The sequence below is a fragment of the Tarenaya hassleriana genome, unplaced genomic scaffold (assembly GCF_000463585.1).
Source record: "Tarenaya hassleriana unplaced genomic scaffold, ASM46358v1 Cleome12, whole genome shotgun sequence".
NCBI classification, from domain to species: domain Eukaryota; kingdom Viridiplantae; phylum Streptophyta; class Magnoliopsida; order Brassicales; family Cleomaceae; genus Tarenaya; species Tarenaya hassleriana.
This window is the reverse complement of record NW_010962392.1, coordinates 1,816,240-1,837,118: the sequence shown is the minus strand read 5'-3', so window position 1 is coordinate 1,837,118 and position 20,879 is coordinate 1,816,240. Positions and strand designations below refer to the sequence as shown.

Sequence of the window (20,879 nt, the reverse complement as noted above, 5' to 3'; positions counted from 1 at the left end):
GTTTATTTAGATTCATATATAATTAAAACCTTAATTAGATATTTTTCAAATTAAAGATGATCTTGAGTCCAAAATCAGAAGAATCCGATCATCGAACCCATGGTTATGCTATAGTTCAATTCCTTGTTTTCTATGTTTTTTTTTGTTTGAAAATGTGCAAAGATTTGTCTGAAAATTTAGAGTATTTTTAATTTGGAAATTATACATATAGAAGTCCGGGCAATTAAAAATACTACAAAATTTTATAAATTAATAAAATTTCTAACCAAATTCTAAAATTTTTAGAAACAAAACGAAATTTGAAATCCAAAATATGTGCATTATATTATATATTATACCTAGAAGACATAAACAAAGAATGTTTTTTTTTTTGTTTTATCCAAATAATTTTTTATTTTCAAAGCTCAGAAAATATAAGCGGATGACGTGGACGTCCAGGATCAAGTCTGAGAGAAGGTAACGGCAAAATTACGTGGACCCAACGAGGGTCAACCTCGGCATGGTCAAACCATGTCATATTCAACTCGGCGCCATAGTCCGAACAAACCAATAACATATCGCCACGTATACAAATATCCTTCCTTTTTAATACATTATAGTGACTTTAGCATTTCCTTTCGGAAAGTAACCCGCACGCATGGCCGCCAGGTTTCGCTCCGGGGTTCAACGTTTTAACGACTACGACGAGATTATAAAATTTATATTCAAATAACTATTCGACGAGCGAAGATTTTTTTTCTTCCCGATCGTTTAATTTTATATTTCGAATTCATAGAAAAAAACTTCTCAGGGAAACAATTTGATCCTGGAATGTCCGATCATGGCGGAGAAGAGATTCAATGTCGTCCAGAACTTCCAGCAGAGGAGGTAATTTCGCGTTAATCCATATGTAATTGTCCCCTGATTAATCGATAATTACGTTGACGATTTCTCCTCTTCCATTTGGGGTTCTCGAATTTTTGTCACTTTCTCTATTCCGCGCATGAAATTTCAAATTTGTGTTGTTATCGTTGATTTGAGACATGGGTTTAATTTCGGGGGGATCAATGTGAAACCAATTATATCTACGCATGATCCAGATGGGTTTGGATTACCATTGCGATGAAATTCAGTTCGCATTTTGTGAGTGTGATGTGATGTGATGGGAAGTAAAAATATGGGAAGTGGAAGTAGGAATCATTGCGAAATATGTTGTTATCCTTGGTGAGCAAGCGCTCATTAGAGGTTGATTCGAGGTAAAAGAAAAAAAAAGGTTCAATGATTTCACCGATATTTGGTTCCTTGATGATTTAATGTTGTGATTGCCTATTGGATCATTGCAAAGAAGATGATAATATCTCTGAATTTGGGGCATAGGGTTTTTTCCGTTTGTGTTTTGGTGAAATTGTTTATGGAGTTTTTGTTTGTGTGGGCAGGGACGCCTATGGATTTGCCTTGAGACCTCAACACGTTGAGAGATATAGAGAATACCTTAGTATCTACAAGGTGACTGCCACTTTCTGTCTCTTTTGTTGTTTCTTATCGAGTACAGTAGATGATGCAAGTTCTCTATCTTATTACCTTACAAATTCTCTATTGATTTGTCATGTTTCCCGAGATAGTTCTGGCATTGAATTCAACGGCATATGGTTGTAGATATCAGGATTTTGTTAGGTCATAGAGTGGGTCTAGCGCCCCACTAGTTACGAGAGAGAGAGAGAGAGCCTCATTGGATCTTGGTAAGATGCTCTTTGAAGTTGTTGTGGTATTTTACTTAGAGCATGAATGTCTGACACCGGGAGGATTATAAAACAGTGTTGTGTAGTGCCACAGTAATAAACCCAAGCATGTCTCCTTTCCTACTGATGTAAAAAATTTGTGCATACACTTGATGGTTTATTGATGAACCTATATCTAAAATAGGAGGAAGAGGCAGAAAGGGAAGAGAAATGGGCAGGCTTCCTTGAACGGCAGGATGGCCCTGCTGCGCTCTGTTCTTCCGAGGAAGAATTTCAGGATATATTGCAGGCAGAGGCACCGGAACTGAGAGAAGATGCTTCTTCAGATGAAGACTCTGGAGCCAATGATTCAAGAAGCAAAAGCCTTGACTCTGATAATATAAGCAAACATGGATCTAGTGAGGAATTGCATGACCATGCACAAGGAATCCCTGAAACAGGAAGAGAACTTTTCATTGAGAGAGAACCTGCAAAGGATGTACAACTTCAAACAGACCGTCAAAATTTAAACGAGGAACTGCCTGGAAGAGACAGCGACTGTGTTAAGGATGATGGGCTTTTAGAAGAACCTGAATCTGAAAAGGAGAGGCAACTTTCAGCAGAAAGTGCATCTGAAGAGGAGAAACAGCTTCCCCAAGTAAGTGAACGTGTAGATCAGCTACAGCTTAGACAAGAAAATGGAACAGAAAAGTGCGTGACAGAACCAGAGGAACGTGAATGTCAGCAAGAAAAAGAAGGGAAGAAGGAAGCAAAGGCCAGTAAAATTCAAGGATGGGCTCATATTAGACCTTCTCTCGGTTCCATTGAGGCTATGATGTGCTCGCGTGTTAAGAAGGCAGAGTATATGAAAGACAGGCAGAGCGCTCATACAGGGAGCCGTATTTCATCAACTAGCAAGTCAATGCCGTCCATAGTGGAATCTGAAGAGAATTTCGGGGAACATGCCCCAGATAGCGACACTTCCACCAGTACAAGCCATGCTAGAAAGAAAGAAAACGATGCTCACGAGAGTGTTTCCCCAGGGCCTTTCTTCCCTTGGTATGAAGAACTGGAGGTACTTGTTCGTTTGGGAGTGCCAAAGGATCTTAGAGGGGAGGTGAGTTCTATGCTTTCAGATTCATGTTATGATATTACTGTAGCTCTTTATCATTTGCCTGGCTTTTATCATACAGGTCTGGCAAGCCTTTGCGGGTGTAAAGGCAAGACGGATTGAGAGGTATTACCAAGATATGTTGGACCGGGTGACTAATTCTGAAGAAGGCGAGGAACACAAGAGCTCGGCCTTATGGAAGTGGAAAAGACAGATTGAGAAGGTCAACTAGATGCATGAATCTTGGACTTTATCATTCAGTCTTTTGAATTTGTAGGTGCTGCTTCTTTTGCTGTTTGTTACTGCCATGAGTACTCACCGGACTAATTTTTATTTTCCGCTCCACAGGACATACCCCGGACATTCCCTGGTCATCCTGCTTTAAATGAGGATGGTCGAGATTCCTTAAGGCGTATACTTTTAGCTTATGCTTGTCATAATCCATCAGTTGGGTACTGCCAGGTGAGTTATCTCGAAAATCCCATTGTGATTTTTGTTCACTTGATGTGTTGCACTTCAGTATGCACTCTCCAATCATGTCTCCATCCGCATGAAGTATTTTCATGTGAGGCAAAGGAAGCCCTCCCCAACCTCACTGCTTTTACGTGTATAAAAAATGTCGTAACTATTATTTTTCCTGGATAAATAGCAACTGTAATTTTGTCTTAATTTCTTTAAAATCCTCTTTTCAGTATGTCTAATCAGTATTTTATGATGGGTGTCATCAGACAACAGGCCTGGTGTCTGCCTTTTAGTTACAGCCTTTTTATGGAATCAAATGCATGTAGGAGCATTGTGTAATATGAAAGTTCGGAAATTCACTATATGCATTTGCAACTGGAGTTTCACAGAATAGCATGACTCATTAATTATAAGCTATTACTATTTCTTTTGTCAAAGCCAACAATGACCTCGGAAAATCTGCAGGCTATGAACTTCTTTGCTGGCTTGTTGCTTCTGTTGATGCCAGAGGAAAATGCATTTTGGTAGGGTGATAACCTTCTTTGTCCCTCCTTCCAATAAGTGCAGTCAAAAGCATAGTAAAAGAACTCACAGTTTCTTTTTCCTTCTTCAACATCCTTTCATTTTTACTTGTTGAATCTCTTTTTCTTTCTATATGAAATTTCTTCGGAGGAGTTAGACCTCTCTCATACCTGAATATTGGCAAGAGCTGGTCTATGTTGTCCAAGCATCATTTTAAGAAAATGATATCTATTTGTCTTGATGAAATTTCCGTTTTTAAGTACAGATATAACTTAGTTCGACTCTATACTTGTTCTTAGGCAGACATATTTTCTAACATAACAAGCTGATTATTGTCCCTATGAAATCATTCAGGACCTTGGTTGGATTCATTGATGATTATTTTGATGGATATTACACCGAGGAAATGATCGGATCTCAGGTGTAGTTTCACAAAAATGGTTCCTAACAATTTCTCTCTTTGCACACCTTTTCTGGAAGACTACAAACATGCATTTAATCATATCAGTCTGATCATTCTCTGCATTTAGGTTGACCAACTAGTCTTCGAAGAGTTGATCAGAGAGAGATTTCCCAAACTCGGTTTGTATGCTTTTGATATTCAGTCTTTTTTTCATTTAATTGAATTTCCCCCAAACACAAAGCAATGTGATTGTTTTTCTATTCTATTTATGCTCCTGGTGCAGTTAATCATCTGGATTACTTGGGAGTGCAGGTAGCATGGATCTCAGGGCCATGGTTTCTTTCTATTTTTGTGAATATTCTTCCTTGGGAAAGCGGTGAGCTTTAATGATAAGATATTAAAAAAAACTTGCTTAAGCTTTTCTAAATTGATCCATAAAAGATCTCTCTTATTTTTCTATTTGAACTTGTCTTTGATCCTGATGTCTTTGCTGTTGCTGCCCAGTTCTCCGGCTGTGGGATGTGCTTCTATTTGAAGGAAATCGTGTTATGCTTTTCCGAACAGCTCTTGCTTTGATGGAATTATACGGTATCTCTGTTGCTTGCTGTAGGCATGGTAAATATGATATTAGGCCTCCCATAATGTAACGAGTAATGAAGTTCAGTAACACTTATTTTTCTCTTTAGGTCCTGCAATTGTTACAACAAAAGATGCAGGAGACGCAATTACTTTGCTACAAACCCTTTCTGGCTCAACGTTTGATAGCAGCCAGCTTGTGTTGACTGCATGTATGGGTTATTTATCTGTAACAGAGGCCAGACTGCAGGACCTGAGAGTAAAACATAGACCAGAAGTACTAGAAGTTGTTGAGGAGAGAACGAAGAGGGGTCGTGTCTGGAAGGACAAAAAGGGACTGGCTTCTAAATTATATAGCTTCAAACACGAACGTTCTATCTTAGATGAGGATAAATCTGGTTCGCAGCATCGTTCCTCTGATTTGGATGGTACACTTGATGATGCAAATGTTGATTCTGAACCAGATTCTATACCAGATCTTCAAGAGCAGGTGACTTATTGTTTCATATTCCTCATTGCCTCTATTATTTCAACCTAGCTAACGACGGTTTCATCAATATTTTTATATGCTTATCTCAAAATACTTCAGTTTAACCCTATAAGTATTTATGTAACTTGTTTCTATATACTCTATTATAAAAGAACTCAATTTTGATTTAATATAGCGTCCGGATATCATTTGGGTATATGTTTTGTATGATATAGGTTTACCCCCTGTTATGAGTGTTAATGGGTGAAAATTATCAATTATTACTCAATGTTTTAGCAGCAGACTACTATCATTCATTTCATGGTAGATAAGAAATATCCTTGACGTAGGCTTTTGGAGGAGCAATCTGTGTAATTGACTGATATGAGCAATCTGTGTGCATCTTCTTTTAAATTTCAGCCATTAACAGTTATTATGCAGGTGGTTTGGATGAAGGTTGAGCTATGCAGGCTTTTGGAGGAGAAAAGATCGGCTGTATTGAGGTTAGTGCTCAAAATAATTTGATGAAAGCAAAAGGTTGATAACTTAATCAAAGAAAAATGTTTCTGTACTGAGTAATATTAATCTAGAATGGATATGCGAAAATTGCAAATGTTCATGGTATATTGTCCACGGTCATCTTGGAAATGAAACTTTTTTTCCTTGGCGCCAGTTTTGTTGAACTTTGAGAGTGAAGGTCCTGAAATTCTTACTAAGAAGCTATCATTATACGTATCTTTCTCCTTTTGCCAGAGCTGAGGAGCTGGAGACCGCATTGATGGAGATGGTCAAAGAAGATAACAGGCTCCAATTATGCGCACGGGTAAACTTATATTCTGTCAATACATTGATTTCGTACCACTTTGAACAAGTACTAAGTCTCCTGTATTGCATTGAGTATTAAATGCATGGTATCAAGGCTCAAACTATTAAGTTTTTATACTCTTTTATGGGAATAAACATCAAGAATACATGGTTGGGACTTAACTGTAACCAGAACTCAGACTTTATTCTCGAACCTAACAAGAGAGGCATCCATCTCGAAGAACTCTCATCGTGAATGGTTATGTTTGGGATCACTAGAGATCTTAGCCTTGAAATGTTGCAGATCGAACAATTGGAGCAGGAAGTGGGAGAATTAAGGATACTCCTTGCTGACAAAAAAGAACAAGAATCGGCAATGCTTCAGGTCCTGATGAAAGTGGAACAAGAACAAAAGCTTACTGAAGATGCTCGCATAAGCGCAGAGCAAGATGTAGCTGCTCAAAAATACGCAGTCCATATAATTCAGGTGATTTTATCAGCTGCTTCCTTTTCGAGATTTATAATATCAGTGAAATTCCCACCTCAATCCATGACATGACTAATATTGAGAAAATCGAAGAACAAAAATCATTCTGCATGTCTCTCTGATGGAATCGATTGTACAGGAAAAGTACGACAAGGCTATTGATCAACTTGCTCAGATGGAAAAGAGAGTGGTTGTGGCAGAATCTACGCTGCAGGCTACTCTGCAATATGAATCTGGTCAAAACAAAGCATTATCATCTCCAAGGTACTCAAGGACTCACTCCTTCATTATCTTTTTACCGTTATGCTCTCTAAATCTTCTCGAAAATTTTTACTCGTTCTTTTTTGTGCTTGGTTTAGCATGGGAAGTTACTGATTTCTTTTTCTTTTTACTGTCATTCCCAATCAATAATGTACTATGTGGTGAAAAAAGAAAATTCGTTATTTTTCTCGTTTTGTGCCGACATTGTAGGTTTGGTCGTGCTCAACATGATAGTCCTAAGAAGAAGACGGGCCTCTTATCGTTTGGATTTGGCTGGCGTAATAAGGTAAGATACACAATCTGAGATATCGAGCTGATTAAATTTCCGTCTTAGAATTAAACGGTGGCTAGTTGATTTAGTAAATATACGACGTTGTTCTCTTTACCCGTTTCACCTTTTTGTTTCAACACAAACTTCCAATGGCCGCCTGTTTGGCTTTTTCTAGTGCTATTGACCAAGTTTAGGTTTCTCATGAAACTCTCATCTAACAGGGTAAGCAACAAGAGGAATCCAATGATGATAACTCAAGTAATTTGGCATCATCTCCCAATTCTCCACCAAATGAAAGTGTCTCAAGGCATGGAAGCAACTCCTATCGGGAAAGCAATCTATCGAAAGAAAGTAAAGCCGAAGATCAATCAGATCACCAAACAAAAAGCTCATCGGACAACCTCGTTGCTGGTTGATCATATTATTTTCGGGTAAATCTCTCATCCTTCCTTGCATCACGTTCTCTCCACCCGATAAGTTTACGTAGAAGATTTTGGCTAAGAGGGCTACAGATTTTGCATGAACCCGACTCATATAGTTAACCCTCTCTTTGAACAATATTACTGGACATATTGGTGAAAACAGTTTCCTTTTTCCGGTTTTTAGGCCCGAAGAAAGACTGTCTCCTTTCCTCTTCCGCCCTCGAGAGCGTATTTTTGGATCCTCTTCACTGATGGTAATCTTCTTCTCTTTGTCTCGATTCTGTTTGGCAGAAGAAACCGCAACAGCAAAGAACCAGCTTTGACGTTAGGATCTTACTTGTGTCCCAAGCAAAGTAACGTATGAAGCTGAGACAACACTTTGTTGCCATTGCAAATGTTCATTCATTTGATTTGAGATTCAAGTCATGTTTTATATGTAACTTGTCTTAGCTTACAATGGTGTATTGTGTGGTTCGTTTTTAAACAAATTTATTCTTTTTTAAATCATTTTTTCGAAAACAAATTTACTCATATTTTATTCATTTTTTTTTCGAAACCCTTACCATCTTAGCTTGAGCTTGACTATAAAAGTGAAATATGATATTTGATTGCCTAAGTAAATTTCTCAACGAATCTTTTTTTTCTTCATAAATTTAGTATTTTTGTCTTTTATAATTTATGATTCATTTTTTTTTTCCACATTTCTAATATTTAAACTATGCGACGTTGTGAAATGATTTTTTTTTAAAGTACATAATCCACCAATTAAAAAAAAACTATGAATTCTATTTCTTACACCATATGGTTAAAGAGAAAAATTCAGATAAAATGTTGATTCTTCACGAAAATCGTTAGAAAAATTTATTTTCAAACATTATTTATTCATCATCTGCGTTGGAAGTTGAGTTTTCCCACGAAGAAGGCGAACAAGGAAGCAAACGCAACGGGAAAAGCAATGAGCATGACTGCGGTAAGAGGCAGACGATCGTGATGGAACCCGAAATATTCTTCCAAGAATCTTGCGACCGTTGTAGATTTTCCGAATACCGTTATCTCTTTCTCGATATCTCCGTACTGAGACGAGAAAAACCCGTTTAACGTCCAAGACGTCGGGGTTAGGTAGTACAACCAGATCCACCACCTCGGCACTTGCTGAAAACATCATCAAGAACACACCGGCCGGGAAAAAAACATAGTTCAGTCGTAGGATTCAGACATTAGAGTAGAGAAGATTACGATAATGTTATCCTAAAATCTCTAAATATTACGTAATACTATCATAATTTTCTCCGGTATTCTCTTCACATCTTACATATCTGTGTGTTGTTCAAGTGTTTTATCAGATATTAAACATAGTTCATTATCATATATTCAAAGAAAATATTCCTAAATATTATGTAATATCATGGTGATTTTCTCGAATATTTTCTATATCTCTTGCAAAATAGCATCGTCCAAATTCTTTATCTGATACTAGATATAGTTTATTACCGGATATATATAAAATATTACGTAATACTATTGTAATCTTCTCAAATATTCTTTATATCTCTGATATTCATAATATTGTTCATAGTATTGTTCAATGTAATCTTTTCGAATATTCTCTTTATATCTGATAGTGTATTGCTCATGGTGTTGTAGAAGGGAGAATCTTACGGGTTCGGGAACTAAGAAACCGGCGAAGAGGTTGAAGTTAACGTAGAAGAGGGACTGGAGAATGGCGGCGACCATGAAGTTCGGAGTGATGGATACGAGGAACATCGCCAAGTAGTTGAAGTAAAGAAGAGTGCAGAACATCGAGTACAAGCTCCAGAAGATTTTGTATCCGGACACGTAGTATCCGATCATCGGATACGTTATGATCACAAACTCGACACTTTGGACGAACAGATACGGAATCTCGGTCACTACCTGCAAAAACAACAGACCCATCAATCAAAGTTTTGTCCAAGTGTGGGTGGCAAAACGGTAAGGTGAAAGCACAAAGTGCTCTCTAATTACCAAAAAAAAGTTTCGATCTTTTTCTTGAGCGAGAAGAGATGATACCTGGGCGAAAGCGTAAGCAAAGGACGAGTACATTCCGGCGAATCTCTCTCTGTACATGACGTTACGTTCGGTCTCGAAGTACTGAAGAGCTGACGAACAGTTGTTTATGCCCAAGAAGAGCACGGCTCCGTACATTGACCCGAGAACCGTGAACAGGCTCTGCTGGTTATCTCTGCAAAAAAACCCGAGAAGTATGAAGAAGAAGAATTCAAGAATTTAGGGTTAGATCTGTTCAAGGAAAGAGTTTGGCTTTTTACATGTTCTTCCCTTGCTTCCAGAACAGCGCACCGAAAATGAAGGAAGAGATTAACGTGTGAAGGATTCGCATCAAGTTGTAAGAAGGGCTTCTCCAATAGGATAAGCTCATCTTCCACAGACAAGACTTGAACTGTCCCCACCAGTTCTGCGCAAAGGTCCTCTCGAACCGGAGATCCCTCGAACTTGGTTCTGGTTCGGATAATTCTCTCACGGCCTCTAAGTTTCTCCTGCAAGAAACGAACAATCACAGACTTTGATTCAAATGGATATCAAAGGATCAAAGCCATGAAAGATTTTGTCTTCTGTACTCACTTGTAAAGATCGGACTCCCTGTAGATTTTGGCGAAATCGAGAGTGAGCTGAAGCTCTGAAGATTGGGAAGTGACGTCCAACATCCATGTCGCCGGGTTGTAGTTGTCCCTGATCTTCGGAACTCCTGGAATGCTCTGTCGTTCAAGGATCTTATCTTTGTTATAATCGGAACATTTACAGGGATGGCTTATCATATGTGATGAGATCGGGTTTGGTTATAAGGAGAACTCGAAAATCAGGTCCAAGTTCGGGTGCTCAAACTGACCTCAAAATACTCGATAACACGGCACGAATGTTGCCCCAACGACCCCGTGTAGATCATCCGACCGCCCCTTTTCAGTAAAACCAACTGGAAAAAAAAAACGAACGAATTCAGGTTTTTTTGTAGGAAATTATAAGTTCAGGGTTTTATATGAAACATTTTAACAGTTTGAGATTTTTTGTGGGATTAACCCTATATTTATATCGACAAGAACTCCATAAAATGAAAAAAGAATCACAAATAAGGGTAAAAACCTCGTCGAAGGCCTCGAAAATATCGATGCTGGGCTGGTGAATGGTGCAGACGATGGTTCTTCCGGTGTCGGCGACGTTCTTGACGGCTCGCATGACGATGGCGGCGGCTCTTGCGTCGAGACCAGTGGTCGGCTCGTCCATAAATATAACGGACGGATTCGCCACCAGCTCGACCGCTATGGTCAGCCTCTTCCTCTGCTCCGTCGACAGACCGTTCACTCCGTGAACTCCCACCAATGCGTCCTTTATCTCTTCAAGCTCTATCGTCTCCAGCACTTGCTTCACAAATTCCTACGTCACAAATTTTGAGAATCAGTTCGTATTTGTGTATTTATCAGAAAATTTGAAAAAAAAAATTATCATTTGTTATAGAAGTAGAGGAAATACTATGTAATACATAGAATTTTCAAAATATTTAACTATTATCTTTTAATTTACTTAATTGAGAAAATAGTATATAAATACCTAAAATTTTAAAAATCTCGTATAAATAATTAAACTATAAAATTTCAATATAATACATAATTTTTTTCAAAAATCCTATATAAATTTCTAAAATTTTGAAACTTTTCCATATAAATCCAAAGTTCAAATATTTGCTTTATAAAAATAATCAACTTCGTTGATAGATTTTGAATTTATTTGATTTTTTTTTTAAATTTAGATATTTTTATAATTTTTTTGAAAAAATATGTATTTATATTAAAAATTTATAGTTAAAATTTTATATAAAAATTTAGATATTTATATTAAAAAAATGGTATTACTTAACATACTTTCTAAAATATTAGATTCCATGTGTAAATATATAAAAGTATAAGTACTAGTACGCAAATATTGCTAAGCATTGGGAAAAACAACTCACGGTTTTGGTTTTGGAGTCGATGTCGGGAGCAAGGCGGAGCCAAGCGGAGAAAACCACGGATTCTTCGACGGTGATGTTCGGCGAATGAATATCGGTTTGCTCGCAGTATCCCGAAACCCTAGCGAAGGTTTCTTGGACTTTGGGAAATCCGCTGATTTTGATGTCTCCTTCGATGTATCCGCTGGTTTTTCTTCCGGCGAGAACGTCGAGGAGAGTGGTTTTTCCGGCGCCGCTGACACCCATCAACGCCGTCAGAACTCCTGGCCTGAAAGCTCCGGTTATGTCCGATAGAAGCTGCAGTTTCTTCGAAGGATACCCTTGTTCTCTCATCTCCTGTGTTAATGGAAAAAAAGGTGAATCTAATCAAGACTTCTGACGATTGTTTTTTCTTTTTTTTTTCTGGTGAATTACGTCGGAATGTGCAGATGGTAAACGTTCTGACAAATTGGTGAGGATAAACTGTTGAATGTTTTCGTGCCCTTATGATTCTAGTTCGTGGTTAGAGGATGCATTTTGGCATAATGTGTAAGATTTCGACAGAACACATTAGGACGGAAACAGGTTTTGCTTTTGTGTCGAGTGCAAATGCGAAGATTATTGGTCAAAGATAAGGAACTCGGGTTTGATGTTGGAAGATTGACAAAGAAGGGACAGAAGAGTTACCAAAGGGGTGTCAACATAGTATTGCAGGTCTTGAAATGTTACAGTCAGAGGTTTGAAAGGTAGGACCATCCTGCCTGTTCATGGAGGAAAAGGTTACACAGAGAAGACGGAAAAGGAGCAGGAGGAATGAGAGAAGAAAGCTCGTTTCACCATGGCTGTCATCTGTCTTTACTGGAGAGTCTCTCGTCTTGTTCTTTACCGGTGAATCATCTCTGGATTCTTTTGTCCCTCGTAGCTCAGATAGCTTCTCTTGAGAGATCATGGCACGGGATGATGTAGGAGCTGTCGGTGTATTAAGCCGTTAAGTACATATTCCTCTGACTAAGCTTTCTTTTTTTTTTATGTACATTAGCAAGAAGAAGATGGACTCACATTTCAAGAAACTCAGAGCCAGAGTGAAAATGATGTTGAAGAGCAAGGTGAAGCCAAACAAGGCACCAAATGATACCCAGTACATAGAACTGTCATAGTTCAGTCCACGGGTTTCGAGGACAGATCTTCCTATGGTAACGTTTGTTGGTAGCATCTGTAAAGTGTAAACAGACCCAGAAACCCGATTAGATTTGAGGAACATATCGCACGACGGAGAATTTGCGTGATTTAAGTGAAGAAAAGGAGAATAATATAACCTTCTGCCATCGTGGAGCAAGAAATTCGTTTACAGAAAGTCCAATCTCTGCGTAACTCATTGGATTTGCCCAGAAACCCCACTTAAGCCACACCGGCATGGAAGCTGCAGCAAAACCGGGGGTTTGAGACTTACCGATATAGAAATTTGAAAAAAGAGGAGAGGGTTTGTTAGCTCTTACGTGGTGGAATGATGAAACCAGCGAATACGAAAGTGACCAATATTGCAAAACTACCGGCTGTCATGGAAGCAACTACTGTCTGGAAGATTGCAGCTATACAACGGAACATAGAGATTGACGTGAAATGAACAGCAAAGAGCAGAAGGAACTGCCGGAAGAACCTGAGACATGAAACATCATTAGATGACAATTGTCTGAAATTCTTTCTAAGCACTTGGATGTGAAACATGACCTTGAGGTAAATTCAAAACTCACCTTGAGGCTTCAGGGCTGTATCCGATGACATAGTATGTCAGGCAGGTCCAGACAAGAGATTCGAAGAAAGAGAGAGGGACCTTTAACAACGTTGCTGGGATTGCGTAAGCCCATGCTGGATAGAAACACATCTGCTTCTGCTTATAGAAAACGGCAAGGCGTTGGACTGTCATAGACAACTCCGGGAAACCGTCAACCAGCAGGATGACGATAGCAAAAAAGAGGGCGCTCATGTAAGAATTTCCATGAACGATGTCAACTTCCATTCTTGTCCGTATGAATACAGTCATGGTAATGATTGCTGCCATAAGAAGCTGTGCACAGAAAGCAGTGATGTTTACGAGCACTGGAAAGGAGACATCAAAAAACAAGGGAAGTTTAATGAAATGAACCTGGAACGTCTTGAAAATATAGACGAAATAGTTTCTCTTCATGAGAAGGAATTCTCTTGATATGCAGGCTCTGAACAGCTCCCATTTGGGAAGAGAGTACACACTGAAGGAAAGAGCATCCTTATGGCTTTTTGATCTATCATAGGGCATGGAGAGAGCGCCCACGAGCTTTTTCCCTGTATCAGAGCTCTTAAATTCCTTCGAAAACATGTCTACAGAGACATAACTGTGGGGTAGATCTTCGTGCCGCCAGTATTGGGCTTGATCCTTTCTAGATATAACCTGTAGAACAGAACAAGAAAAGATCAACCATTCGTGGCAATTGCGTAAGGGAACAAAAAATATGGATTTTACCTCCTGGAGAAAGTCTGCAACACCTTTCCTTTCAGGGCATCTAAATCCACAGTCCTCGAAGAATTGCAAGACCTGGTCACGTGGACCGTGATACACGATTTTCCCCTCAGCCATCAGCACAAGATCATCAAAGAGTTCAAAGGTTTCTGGGGCAGGTTGAAGAAGGGAAACAAAAACAGTAGCCTCGGTTATGTGAGCTAGCTGTTGAAGAGACTTGACGATCTGAAAAGCCGTGGAACTGTCTAAACCATTCGTTATTTCATCCATGAACAGAGCTTTTGTTGGGCCAACGATCATCTCCCCTGCAGAATAGAATTGCAAATGTTGCTTCTCAAGAAGTATTGAAGCAAGAGAAATCGTTTTGTAGGATTGAAGCTATGAACTATACCTGTAGTGAGGCGCTTCTTTTGTCCCCCGGAGATGCCCCTTCTCATTACATCACCGATCAGTGTCTCTGCACAAATGTCAAGCCCGAGGATCTGCAAACACAACCGAGAACATGTAACCAAATCCAGAATCTGGCTGTACCCAGATTAAGTTTCAGCTGAGCCATAGAAGAGGGGGGGCTACCTTTAAGATGTATTCTGTTTGCAGGCTTCGTTTTAGCCCTTCAACTGATATTGCCTATTGAACCAAAAAAAAAAAATTTGTGATCAACCCTTGGTACTGGTCAAGATTAGCTTCAAAGATCAGCGAGTGTCGACTGAAGTACCTTCATGTAAGCATCCACATCTGGATTGGGAAAGATTCCCGCTACCTTTTCCCTTTTACTGACCTCCATCATAATCTCTGTTTTGGCAGAACGATAGCATGGTGTTGCATTGTCAAAAACCCTGATGCCAAAGCACTCATGTGGACAGAGGTTTTGGGATATCTACCTGGCCGGCTACCGACTCCCTGACAACGAGCTGAAAAGTCGAGTGTCTCCCTCACCGTCATCTCAGCAATGTGCAGGTCATATTGGCTTATATACGCCGATGTTTTCTGAGGAACAAACTCATCCAGTCCATACCCGTTGTAAGAGATTTCGCCAGAGCGCTGTAATAAAAACAAAGGGTGAAGAATTCAGACATCTGCAAACAAATATGCCGGAGAAAAGGAGGAGACAAAGGTGTTTGTAGCGACCTTTAGATTCTTGTCTAGGTTTCCAGACAGGGCCTTCAAGAGAGTGGTTTTTCCACATCCAGGAGGACCAAGCAAAAGAGTTAGCCTGCAATTAGTACAAAGCATCTGTGTTCATGACAAAGGAGAGACAGCATACGTAAGCTCGAATCCAGACAAGTTAGCAGGTAGTACACAACCTCTGCAACTAACCTTCCCGGCTTTATGGCACCACTGACATCTTTAAGTATGCTTATCTTAGCTTCACGTGATTTGGCACCCGTGAGCTTCACCAGTTCCTTCAAGAAAAAGCAAAAAACAAGTCGAGTTTTTGACCCGTTTGATCGTTGTTGACACTGAACTACTACTACTTGTATAGATTCTCAGTATACTTACAGAGAAGATGCGGGTAAAAGAGTTCCACAGAGTTGGGAGTGCCTTCCCTTCAACGACCTCGCACTCAGCCTCCACCAGTAAGTGCTCATATCTCACTTCTATTGTGGGCAATTCCACTCCAACTCTACAACACCCAGTTCAAGTTCCTGTCTTAGAATGGATCCTGCTGTCGGAAAAGATCTGGAATCACTTACAAATTTTGTACCTGTCAATTCTCTTTCTGATCTTCTGCAGCAACTTGAGATTATCGTTCTCGATGTGTTTGATGAGCTTCTCTATCATCAGACGACGTTCCTCTGCCCCGAGCCTGGTGACATCCACAACTCTCTTCCCTTTATCGTTTACTTCATCGCCGCTGCCGTTTTCGTAATCGACAAGGGATGATCTCAGCCTTTTCACGGTCGGTAATCTCTCTATCTCTGCCCATTGGAGGGCAAGGTCAGCATCTGGTTCATCGTATCTGGAAGAAGTGCTTCTGAAACTGGAAGTCTGTCGCCGGAAAGATGACCTGATGCTCCTTCCGATCTCTGCAAGCTCCACTCTCAGGGACTCTATTTCATCCGCACCCACCATTTGAGCCATGGTTTGAAGATCGTTGCAAAGTCAAAATCGGAGAGAAAGTCGCTGCCTTTATATATGTTTCTCGATGGATTTGTGTCCAAACAGGACAGCTTTCAGGATGAAGTAAGCCATTACATCATCCCTTTCCTTCCGCTACATTTTTGGATTAATTTAAGATTTTTCCAAAATACACATAATCGGTGACTTCATGAATGACGGATAATATGAATTATTTTTTAAAAAAATACAAATAATTTTTATTTATTTATATACTACACGTTTTAACGGCGAGGCATTGAACAGGGGGGGAGTTGTTGTGGGATGCATTTGTCAATGAGAGAAATCAATAATTTTTTATTATTATTATTTTGTCTTGTTATGAACAAAAGTTCATGACTTTAGATTCTCTTCAACATTATTTTTTTTATAACATTTTTAATATTTATAGGAGCAGTCGAGTCGCAGCATGGAACGAAACACACCAAGGCTCTCAACTGTCATAGTTCTCTTCAACATTATTTTTTTTAAAATTTTTTTGTATATCTACGTGCCTCCTGCTAAGATATTCAAAATAAAATATTTTCTCTGAATATAAAAATAATTAAAATTTAGTAGATATAATTTTTACGAAATAAAATAGATTGCATTTAAAACTAAACCGATCGAATATCAGAGAAATCCAAAATATCCACCTTACATTCCATTATTTTTTTTTCTCATACTAAAATCCGGCTTCAATAGAGTTTTTGTTGATTAACTTTGCATTTTGAAATGGTTCAATATCTCACATCGTACCATATATTTAACACCAGCATTATTTTCCCACCAGATAACAAAGATGAGATAATCGGATTATAAAACCTTTTTTAAATATAAATTTAATATTTAACAAAAAAAAAATCATACAAAGGTCACTAGAAGAGAGAGCTTCCATTAACGGCCGAGTAACCGGCCGACATAAGAGCTTCCATTAATGGCCGACATAAAAACCTCATACAAAGTCAGTAAAAGAGAGAGCAAACACAACACTTTAGAAATATGAATATGTATATATATATATATATATATATAGTTAAAAGGATTTTATTTTATTTTATATTTTTATTCTTCTACAAAAAGAATGACCCCACCAAATAGCAAAAAATAATGGGGTAATCCGATACGTAGAGATCACGATCAATATCGATGTCGTGGTACAAAATAAATAAATAAAAGAATGCATTTGAATAATTATAATTTAGAGGTCATGTATATTTATAAGGACGAACGAAGAATCTTAGATGCGTCCGACACGTTCCGGTTTCGGATCATATTTGCCTTCGTGGCGGCATCCCGATTCTACGGAACAGCCCCTGTGGTAAGGATTGGCTCGTTCTTTGCCGCAGTTGGTGGGATGCTGCTTGCTGCAGCCGGGGATCCCGCCCTTACCTATCGCCCCGTAGTCAATCACTGTCCCCTCTGCCTCTTCGGCCGCAAACGCCATCACCACCATCACAGCCATGGCTAATGCCGCAACCCTTTTCCACATCATCATCGTATTCGATGTTTTTGTGTCTTAAAATTCTTGAATTTTCTTTTTTTTTTTTAAATGTTGAGGCCGTGGGAATACTGTGAGGGGAAATATCGATGCTTATATAACGCAAAAAAGGGCGGGTGGATGGATGGTTGGCTAAATAAAGATTTTCGTTGCTATAACAAGTCATTGGCTGTCATTGCCGCCGCTTTTCTCTAGCATTTGGTGCTTTAAATTATGCGAATGATAGTCGGAACGCTTAAAAATAGACTGAATGTCCAGACAACATTACACCACTGCCCGTCAAAATCTACGCATTTCTATATTTAACCTTACTGCTTTTTGTACCTCTGATACAAATAAAATAAAAATGTGAACTCCCGCGTTTAAAATAATATTTATGTGTATATATATGTATTTTCTATGTATGATTGTGTATATATGTATGTAAATATAGATATATATATATATGCATGTATGAATGACCTCACGGAGATCACGACATGGATTAAGCAACCAAGTCAAGACCGCAGCAATAACAAGTAAGGTCTGATCAAGATCCTCTTGCAGGTTGTCATTTACTAAGTTTGGCGGGAGCGTAACAACAGAATTTTTCGCAATCAGATCAGGAAGTTGGATCGGGTGATACGTGATATTATCATGTCGGGGCAAGAAGCTGTCTCGGTGGCTGAGAACCGCATGCTGCAGGAATGGTATCGTCTCACACATTAGCACTAGTTGGCTAGAACATCTGTCTTTTATTATCTTTTTATGGTTTTCACTTCCTTATGTACAAATATATGGTTGGGTTGTAACTAAACATTCTTTTGGATATATAAATTTCACATTATACCATATATATATATATATATATATTGAGATGTATATTGGAGATTGTTATATGAACATCCATTCATCTCGTCCATTTCATATTCTTTATTCTCTTTGCACGGTTGTGACAATCGTCTCGGACATCCTTTGGACATCAGAATTCGTGGTCTTGTTGGTTCCAAAGAGCTTGTTTTTTCTCCTTCGAATAATTCGCATTGTAACGTTTGTCTTTTGGCCAAATAAAAAATGTTGTCTTTCCTAATTTCTGCTCATTTATCTTATGTCCCTTTTGATTTATTGCATGTTGATATTTGGGGACTATTTCATACTCCTACGATTGATGGACATCGGTATTTTCTTACCATTGTTGACGACTGTACAAGGATGACTTGGATCTACCTTTTGCGTAATAAAATTGACGTTTCCATTTATTTTTCTCAGTTCATCTCTTTTATAGAAACGCAATTTTCCGACAAAATTAAGTTGATTCGCATGGACAACGCACCTAAACTTACTATCACTACTTCTTTACTTCAGAATGGCATTCGATATATTTCTCCTGCCCCTATACGTCTCAACAGAATTCTGTTGTGGAGCGTAAACATCAATACATTTTAAACGTGCCCGAGCTCTCCTTTTTCAGTCGAATGTGCCTCTACCATATTGGGGAATGTGTTCTCAACTGCCGTCTTTCTCGTCAATCGAACCACGCTCCTATTTTAAAATCTAAAGTTGTTGAAATATAACAACCTCTGATAATGTACGTGTGTATGCATATTATATATCAATGCCACATGATAAATTTTTACCCTATAATAAAAATATATGAGTCACGTCAGTTTCGTTCGTTGGAAATTGTTATTCAATTAATACAATTCGTATAAGAATTTAAAAGAAAATTTTAAATGTATATATTTTTCTAGGAAATAAAAAAATTTATGTACTTATTAATAAGATCTGTATTTATTTGGAATTTACAAAGTGATAATTATCAATATCATAAATGTCCATTTGACTCGTCAACCATTTTTTTTTTTGTATTGGTGATTATCCAGCACGGGACTCGTGGTTGTGGAACGCTTAGTCAACCCAATTATTTATACGAAGTTTGAGATTTAATCGTTAATCTCGCATACAATACGAGAGAATGATTGATAGTATTATTAAAAAAATTATTTTAAAAAAGATATATATATATATATATATATATATATATATATATATATATTCAGTATAACTTTAATTATAAATATTTAACGTCCATCCAATTAATATATTATTTGTAAAATATAATCATTATAATTTAAAATTGAAATAAACAAAATTCTTTTATGCTCAATTTTAATATGTTAGATAGATGCAGCTATGACCGTCTAATAGGGTGCAACTGATGGTCCTACATTTAAAAGGCCTCCGACATACAGGTTATTTTTTAGTATATATATTTTGATTTTTTATAATCTAATTTATTTTTTAAATTTTTATTCAAATATAATTAAACATCGTACATTTTTTTACATCCAAGATTTGTTACCATTTTATTATTATTACCATCTTAATTTTTTACATAAATCCAAAAAAAAAATCTAAGAGAATTAATCACATTCTTTTTAATTTGATTTTTCTAAAATCATTCTCTATTTTTCAATTTCATATCTAAATATTAATTATTTTCTTTTTTGTAATAGAAAATATCATATTTTATAAGATATTGAATATTTGTTTTTAATACCTTTATATTTATTCTAATATAGAAAAAAAAAATTCTAGAGTAACGATGAATTTGTTGTAACAGAAATTAGCAAAACATTAAATTAAAAGTTGCAATAAAGACAAAAAAAACGTTAAATAGACATAACATGTTCTAACAGGCTTTGCTTATGAAAACGCACGTAATAGCGATTTATACGGCTACTTTAAAGGAATTTGTTGGAAATAATAATAATAATAATAATAATAATAATAATAATAATAATAATAATAATAATAATAATAATAATAATAATAATAACTCATGTATATAAGACAACGATGCATATCTTTGCAGGTCGTATTGCGTTTTGAACCAAAGTGATTTTTGTGAATAAATTTATAAAATTATATATCCATTACATTTTGGCCAGTATTCCTTCTCCTAGAGAACGTATAAAAATTTTATATTTAACAAAAGAAAATATCTCATTCAAAATTCAGTAAAAGAGAGCAATAAATACTTCAGGAATATTAAAAAAGTATATATATAATTCAGGATTTTCCTAAAAAAAATAATGACAATAATTTATTTTGTTAACCGACTATTATGGACCAAAGTTCAGACTGATCTCGAGATTGAGAGTTGGTGATTTGGATACACATTTTCTCTCCAAATTTGAAATTCGAATTGGGACGAGATGATTTGCCCACGTTTTCACCGGTTGAATTATCCGAATTTGGATAAACAATGACAACATTATTTTTCCACTCGATAACAAAGATGGGGTAATCGTACTTGAGAAATATTAATGTGTATACGTACTTAA

The 20,879-nt window shown here is 37.5% G+C and overlaps 2 protein-coding genes across 5 annotated transcripts; one reads left to right on the top strand and one right to left on the bottom strand.

Moving 5' to 3' along the window:
* The first annotated feature begins 729 nt into the window (after positions 1–729).
* On the top strand, positions 730–7,920 carry LOC104806517 (TBC1 domain family member 2A). Of its 2 annotated transcripts, none has more exons than XM_010531460.1 (18): positions 730–867; positions 1,416–1,485; positions 1,903–2,814; positions 2,891–3,031; positions 3,157–3,270; positions 3,736–3,794; positions 4,147–4,213; positions 4,323–4,374; positions 4,479–4,571; positions 4,700–4,783; positions 4,882–5,261; positions 5,682–5,743; positions 5,994–6,063; positions 6,349–6,531; positions 6,671–6,795; positions 7,003–7,078; positions 7,285–7,494; positions 7,670–7,920. In XM_010531460.1, the coding sequence occupies exons 1-17, from the start codon at positions 821–823 to the stop codon at positions 7,477–7,479; spliced, it is 2,730 nt and encodes a 909-aa protein (XP_010529762.1). In that variant the 5' UTR covers positions 730–820; the 3' UTR covers positions 7,480–7,494; positions 7,670–7,920. The 2 variants fall into 2 exon arrangements, with proteins under 2 accessions (XP_010529762.1, XP_010529763.1); XM_010531461.1 differs by lacking the exon at positions 730–867 and adding an exon at positions 1,033–1,235.
* A 394-nt stretch (positions 7,921–8,314) lies between these two features.
* LOC104806515 (ABC transporter G family member 37) lies at positions 8,315–16,278 on the bottom strand. Of its 3 annotated transcripts, XM_010531459.1 has the most exons (24): positions 15,661–16,276; positions 15,456–15,579; positions 15,273–15,358; positions 15,084–15,168; positions 14,837–14,996; positions 14,671–14,747; positions 14,529–14,582; positions 14,347–14,437; positions 13,959–14,260; positions 13,605–13,886; positions 13,213–13,526; positions 12,958–13,118; positions 12,778–12,881; positions 12,521–12,674; positions 12,299–12,430; positions 12,149–12,222; positions 11,486–11,818; positions 10,621–10,911; positions 10,370–10,453; positions 10,105–10,238; positions 9,792–10,019; positions 9,535–9,706; positions 9,145–9,399; positions 8,315–8,637 (listed from the first exon to the last, which is right to left on the bottom strand). In XM_010531459.1, exons 1-24 carry the CDS (start codon positions 16,035–16,037, stop codon positions 8,371–8,373), a joined length of 4,341 nt encoding a protein of 1,446 aa, XP_010529761.1. In that variant the 5' UTR covers positions 16,038–16,276; the 3' UTR covers positions 8,315–8,370. The 3 variants fall into 3 exon arrangements, with proteins under 3 accessions (XP_010529761.1, XP_010529759.1, XP_010529758.1); XM_010531457.1 differs by having other exon boundaries at positions 13,213–13,886; positions 15,661–16,277; XM_010531456.1 differs by having other exon boundaries at positions 13,213–14,260; positions 15,661–16,278.
* Positions 16,279–20,879: the final 4,601 nt, after the last annotated feature.